The sequence below is a fragment of the Physcomitrium patens genome, chromosome 16 (genome assembly GCF_059467195.1).
Source record: "Physcomitrium patens ecotype Gransden chromosome 16, ASM5946719v1, whole genome shotgun sequence".
NCBI classification, from domain to species: Eukaryota; Viridiplantae; Streptophyta; class Bryopsida; order Funariales; family Funariaceae; genus Physcomitrium; species Physcomitrium patens.
In genome coordinates this window covers 13,787,137-13,794,404 of record NC_143425.1, presented here as the reverse complement: position 1 = coordinate 13,794,404, position 7,268 = coordinate 13,787,137, and the positions used below count along the sequence as shown (strand labels likewise).

Below are 7,268 nucleotides of genomic sequence, written 5' to 3'. Positions count from 1 at the left end.
AACTAATAAATAAATAAACATAATCTTTCACAATGTAAGAAAGTATTTGGTTTTTTCACAATGTAAAGATGTATGGAGCCGATAGGAGAGCTCTGCTTCGGTTGGTTTGTTGTTGATGAGCTTAATTCCTCGCAGGTCTTTGTTCTGTCTTTGCACCTGAAGATCCCGACCCAATCAACTGGATCACTGCTCACAAACACAGCCACGATCTGCCTCTCATTTCATTTGCAGTCATGTATCAAAATAATTTCTTGAGTTTTTGTTGACATTTACAGAATACTACTATTTGTCAAAATGAACATGATTCATAATATAATAATCTTAGAACAAAATGGATGTCAATTAGATTTTAGCCACTGCTATTCTTAACAATTCTGGTTCGTAAATAAATTTTACATTTTTTTTGTTCTCTTCAATGTCTCAAACAATATAAGATTGTCATTCATATCATGTACTATTCAGTTGTACAATTTTTCATATATATATATTTTTTTCACATATGTTACTCCACAGTTTGCTGAAAATTTATGGCAATCACAATATCAAGTTTGTAATCATTTTTTTAGCACAATAAGTAGAAAGGTATATAAAAATTATTGATTGTGTGAATATATTTTTGAACCATGTTGAATTAAAGTTATTATTTTTTTCTTTTTTTCTTTTTCATTGTATTTCCAATATAAGATTAGCTTAATTGTTAGTATTATATGCTATAATTTACAGATGTGTTATAAGAAATAAAGTGTAATTTAAATAAATTTTCTAAAGTGAATTGATGCTGATTTGTTTTTGTTAATTTTTAATTTCAAAATAAATTATTTTAATTTAAGGAAAAAATCAACTAAAATTTTTCAACTGTATTCTGTAATAATATCAAATGATACAATATTAGAAATAAAGTCAAAATCAATGCACTTTTTTTAATTAGATATGTACATATAAACATATATGATAATTTATTCAATTTCCAGCCACATTATATATTTTTATAAATCCCTTTAACTCATATTTTGAATTATTATAAAATCGCCATTTTAAATTTGTAAGTGTGTTTGAATGGTGAATGATAGAAATATGTCCCTTCAATGGCATCCTTACAAGCATCCATTGAATGGGGAAAAGAAGGCAACAAAGACCATGAGCTTCTTTTGTTGTTGATAAAAAATAAAAAAAATAAAAAAATAAAAAATGATCAATTTCTTTGTATGACTAAAATGAGGTTAACAGTGCCAAAGCTAAATTTGAAGAACTCTTGGAACTTCAAAGGAAAGAATATGGAGGAAGTAGTGTTATTATTGCTGAGGTAAGCATTTCTTTTCTACTTTTTCAAACCATGATTTCTTTTGTATTTTAATATGAGGCATTTCAATATCATGTTTCTCTACTATCAACACTAATACAAAAATAATTTAAATTTTATTGTTACAAATTTACTCTTCCAGTGCTATATTTTGCCTTAGTTTTTTTCTTAGACAAAAACTGATTTTTTATTATCAACTATTATATATATATACTAAAATATGTGTTTCTAACTACATACTTAACATTGAATTTTATTTTGAACCATAAAGGTTTGATTCCTCTATTAGATTGTTTGTTGCAGACTTTGAAGTACTTGGGTGATGTATATGTGGCATTGAAAGATAAGACACCAGCAGCAAAGCATTACAGCCATGCATTGCATATCTTGAGGAAACCACTGGGACCAATTGACAAAACTGTAAAACAGTTTGAACAATACATCAAACAGCTCAATCTCCAAGATGAAAAGTATTAAAAAACTGCAAAACCATGGATTAGTTTTGAAAAGATTTAAGTTCTTTTTATTTAATCCTTTTCTTCAAAATATTGATTTTTCCCGTTAATAATAAGTTGTATTTAGTCATTATAAAATCAAGTGTTTATATATTATTATTATTATTATTATTATTAACTGTATTCAATTGAAAGCAATCAAGTATGTCTATGGAATATAATGCTGTTAGCACATTGTAACATGTGGGTTTTTTTCTTTTTTGTTAATATTAATAAATTTCTATCATTTATTGTGCTTTTATAGATAGAGGTGTGTTTATGAATGAATTAGCATAATTTTACACTTATGGTTTCTACAAAATTGGATGTTGCACATGAGCTGGTGATTTGTTGACGTGTTCCAAATTTGATGCCTGAGGCAAATATCTTTATTAAACATATTTTAGACAATTCAATTGCTTAGAAACATTTTTTTAATCCATAACTCAATAATCCTGGTTTAGTTATGAAAAAAACCAAAAACAAAACAAACCAAAGCAAAACAAAATAGATAAACCTGGTTTTTATATGTTAGTGTATATGTAATTAATTTTTCAGTCTGAGGAAATGACGCAACTGTAACTTAAGATTGTGTGTATTTTTCTGTTTTTCATCCACAACCCTGTTCATGTTAAGTTAGTGTATTTTGTAAATGTAAAATGGTTTTTAACGAACGACTCAGAGTAAAGTCACTTGCTACATAAATTAGAAAATAAAATCTATAGTTTTCGAGTAAATTTGAAATTTTGATTTATTAAAGTAATAAAAAATTCATAAAAGAAGGTAAAATAGGTAAATTGATGTATATATTTTTTAAAATTATAATAAGAATCTTTTTCATCAACAACACTATGTTGAGTAAATTATTTGGGCTTTGATTTTTGACATATTGAAGCCTCAAGTATAAAAATAGGTACTAAATGCCACATTAATTTTCCTATGAGAAAAACTTCAGTATGCTTCAATGAATCTGTAAGACTTTGGTGCATTTTTAAAAAATCTGATAAAGATTACCATTAATAAAAATCTGAATTCGTATTTGTATTTGTATATATTTTTTTCATTGATTCACAATCTTTTAAGAATTGTGATCTTCACTTGCATGACTTCTTGATACTATATTGTACTTGAGAGTTTGTACCTTTACGGATTGACCCATTTGTAAGTGAACGTAGTACTAATCTTTGTAGATTTGCATGGCATAAGACACGGTTTCCACTGTAATATATATATATATATATATATATACATGATTTGAATACACTTACGATAGTATTTTTGCACAAGAGCTACGAAACGGGGCACAAATATAAGTCACGGACAACCCCACCACCGTAACCATACGCCCAAGATAAATACACACATACGCCACGTATAAGAATACGAAAATACATACATACACCCACAAGTGTATAATACTCACGGATACTCTGTATTGTACCCAGTCACCCCACAGGAAATGTATGCTTTTGCGAGGCCTTTTTGTCCGAAAGAAGAGGTAGAAGAAGAAATCGAGTGAGAGAGAGAGAGAGCATCTATTGCCATAGCACACGATCCTTTGCAACTCTTCTTTCACGTTCATACTGCCGCGTGCGTCTTATTTCCATGGCCCCATAGTCTGTTTTCATGGCATAGAATCTCCTGTCACTTGCTTTTCTATAAAAAAAATTCTCCTTCGTCTATATGTTGAGTTGATTGAGTGTGCTCTGAGTCGTTTTGGTGTTTCGTTTCGGTTGTGCTTCAATTGGATTGGAAGTATTGAAGAAGAGTTCGATACGCAAGCTTGTAAATTTTCCTCACACTAGAGCGGATAGTGCAGGTTGTAAGGAACAGCGTGTATCGAGATTGAGAGGGACATGGTTTATTTTATTTATTTATTTATATTTATTTTTTAGTTTTGTGTGGAGGTTGTAGGGTTCTTTGGGAGTGTAATAGTGTACGAGTGTTCGGTAATTTGAGTGGGGTTTTAGGGTGTTGAATTTGGAAGTGATTGTGTGAGGTCAATTTGGTTTATGACTGGATTGCTGTTAGGTTATTATCGTTTAATTTGAGGATTGTTGGGTTGAGTTGAGTTTCTTGTTTGTGCTTTTTTACTTTTTTGATTTTTGATTTTTGGTTTAAGACACGTTTGGCTGAGGATATTTTTTGGATTACAGAGTTTCCTATTTCCGGTTTCGTGCGGGTTACAGACAATGTTTTTGGATTGATTGCACTACGCTGGAATTCGTCGACCTCATTTTCTGTAGTTTCATGTGTATGTGCAGGTCCCCGGACTTTGAGGGACTGCGTAGGGGTTGAGTAGTTGGTGGTAGCGATCACAACTTCGACTTTTTCTTGAGCGAAGAAAAACGGGAACACAATGTCTTGGTGTACAATTGAGTCGGATCCAGGTGAATCTTCTTACAGTACTGGGTTAAACATAAGGGTTTATCAGTGACAACAAGAGTTTCGTGAACCCTGGTATAGAGGATTAGGGTTTGGCGTAGCGAATTGTGCCATCGATATTGGTTGTGGAAGAACTATTGGGGTCATAGGAAGTTCTAATGAAGCAGTATGGACGCGTTTTGTCTTTCCCTTTCTTACTATGAAATAATTATTAAGTAAGATTTTGAGCATGAAGAGTTTGTGCTGGGTTAAAAGGTCTCGCTCACAATCTCTTGAGATTCAATTGTGTGCAGGGGTATTCACGGAATTGATTCAACAAATGCAAGTGAAAGGGGTTCAGGTATCTTCGATAATTTCGCTTGGCATGCTCGATTGCCTTTATTGTTCTGTTTTGTTTTGTTTTGGTGGTTAGTTTTCATGACAATGTGCTTCGGGCATGCGAAGTAGCTGACCCATGAAAGGGTTTTTGTTTGAGAAACAGATGATTTGCCCATCGTGCGTTGTGATTATTGATTTATGACTCGAATCATGTTCAGGTGGAAGAGCTTTATAGTTTGGAACTCGAATCCCTTTCACAGCTCAGGTAATCTATTTCATTATTTCTGTCGTGCTTCTCTTAAGTTGTATTCTTTCATTATTGTTTGGCAAAATGCAGCTGTTGTTCGTGTGTAATAAGGGTGAAAGTTTCTGTTTAGCATCATTCTGTTTATGTTAGGTATATTGATGATTCCCTGGAGCTAGATGCATGTGATTATATACTTGGGTTTATTTATTTGTGAAAGCCGTAACGTTGCTCAGGATTGTGGTTTGCAAATTCTTACTGTCTGTGGTACATTATTATGAAAAACGTTTGCAGTGTGCATAAAGAGTGAGTTTTGACATGATTCCGCATCCAGTCTCACACCAGTTTTTATTATGGTTGATAGGCCAGTGTACGGTCTTGTTTTTTTGTTCAAATGGCGAGCTGGGGAAAAGGATGGCCGGCCTGTATTGAAGGACTATAACCCAAATCTCTTCTTCGCCAGCCAGGTATACAATTCAGTCGAGTAAATATGTGTGGCTTGCATTTATTTCATTTTACCAGTATTGCCATCTAATTATGTTTGATGGGCTTGCTTCGTGCCTATGTCTAGGTCTGTTGTAAGAAGAATGTCCTGTCAGTGTAATAGCTCTGTCGATTTGAAGCAGTTCGCTGATGAGTTCCATATTGAAATCTTACTTGGTCATTTGGCTTAAAGTTAAGTCGCGCACTTGAACCTACTGTTTTTGATTCTTTACATCGATACAATGAGAGCATTGTAACTCATATATGTCAATGCTACTTATGAAGCATTTCGAAGGCTTTTTCTTACTAATTGCTGAATAACGAATTAGTGAACTTTTTGGGAACCAGTTATATTTTAATGGATTTTCTTTTCGTGTTTTATAGGTTATCAACAATGCATGCGCAACACAGGCTATACTCTCAATCCTCATGAACAGGCCGGAGATAGAGGTTGGACCAGAACTCTCAACATTGAAGGAATTCACGCGGGGTTTCCCCCCTGAGTTGAAGGGGCTGGCCATCAACAACAGTGAAGCTATTCGCACGGCTCACAACAGTTTCGCCAGACCTGAACCATTTGTGGCAGAGGAACAGAAAGTTGCAGACAAAGATGATGACGTGTACCACTTCATCAGCTATTTGCCTGTTGATGGTGTTCTATATGAGCTCGATGGACTAAAGGAGGGCCCCATCAGTTTAGGCGAATGCGGCGGTGAAGGCCCCGATTCTATGGACTGGCTGCAGATGGTGCAACCCGTTATTCAAGAGAGAATTGAGAAGTATTCCAAGAGTGAGATCAGGTTCAACCTCATGGCTGTTATAAAGAATAGAAAGGATATATATAATGAAGAGATGACACAGCTTGAAATGAGGCGAGCTCGGTTGTGGGATCGCATAGAGAAGCTGGAAGGAAAGCGGGACGATACAATGGACGTGGACTCGGGAGACGAGGAGGTTGGTCCAGTGTCCATTGATAAGCTACGTAATGAGTTTGCTGATGTGGAGTCAGAGCTTGCTAAAGTGCAAGATAAGATAGCCATGGAGGATGAGAAGTTTCGCAAGTGGAAGACTGAGAACATTCGCAGGAAGCATAACTATATCCCTTTCCTGTTCAATTTTCTCAAGATTTTGGCAGAGAAGAAGCAGCTGAGACCTTTGATTGAGAAGGCTCGTCAGAAAACTTGAGAGTCGTAATGCTTACATGAGCTGTAGATCTTTGGAAGATTTTTACACTCTCGTTTTTCAAGGTGTTATATTTCTTCTGTTTATTGTTCAGTTTCGGCAAATAATTTGTTTTGATTTTTGACGAGTGATCATAGCTACCTGAATGCTTCTTTTGGAACATGAGTCCTCATGACAACGGGTTTTAGTGATCAGATAACGCTGTTTCAGATATGCTCTCTAAATGGTCCTAGTTTTAGCTTGTTTATTGTAAGTGATTCAAAACAAGTTCATTGGATGGATGTCTTTCCTTTCAGTTTCGGTTTTTAGACGGGGAGGTTTAAAACTGGCCACTTTCGTTGGAAGTTGATGTCTTGATTGCATGCAAATCTGTGGGCTTTCAAAACATGTGACAAGTTTAATGGGCGGTGGTATGCGATTTCTACAACTTTGTCTAGATATAATATCAATTCTAGCAAGCAGAGACATGGTTGGAAAAAAACCTGAAAGTATCATACTTTTGAGATAAACACATGCCTTGTTACGAGCTCTTGAAATCAGTTTTTGGTCATTAAACCCCTGGATTAGAACTTTGCTACAATGACGAAGTTTTAAGGCGTTTCAACATTTGACACAACATTTGACATCAAATCAAGATAGAAACAACCACAAACTTCAAAGAAATGGTCTGCAGTCATTGGGGACTACGAAGATATCCAAGACCTGATTCACGTTTTCTTGTGTAATGTTGCATGGCATTTGATTCTTGCACGAAAGATTTTTAACTACCGAGACGAAAACATGCTTTGATACCGCTCGAGTAAAAACAGATGTTTAATTTTGTATTAGTAGAAGCACAAACTCAATCATGAATAAAACTAAG

At 34.4% G+C, this 7,268-nt stretch overlaps 1 protein-coding gene across 4 annotated transcripts; it reads left to right on the top strand.

Moving 5' to 3' along the window:
- Window positions 1–3,267: 3,267 nt before the first annotated feature.
- Window positions 3,268–6,530, top strand: LOC112293868 (ubiquitin carboxyl-terminal hydrolase 2). 4 transcript variants are annotated; one of them, XM_024543796.3, is made up of 6 exons: window positions 3,268–3,384; window positions 4,059–4,184; window positions 4,473–4,519; window positions 4,716–4,762; window positions 5,106–5,208; window positions 5,609–6,530. In XM_024543796.3, exons 2-6 carry the CDS (start codon window positions 4,154–4,156, stop codon window positions 6,407–6,409), a joined length of 1,029 nt encoding a protein of 342 aa, XP_024399564.1. In that variant the 5' UTR covers window positions 3,268–3,384; window positions 4,059–4,153; the 3' UTR covers window positions 6,410–6,530. The 4 variants fall into 4 exon arrangements, with proteins under 4 accessions (XP_024399564.1, XP_024399566.1, XP_024399567.1 ...); XM_024543798.3 differs by having other exon boundaries at window positions 3,328–3,579; XM_024543799.3 differs by having other exon boundaries at window positions 3,369–3,613.
- The last annotated feature ends 738 nt before the right edge of the window (window positions 6,531–7,268 follow it).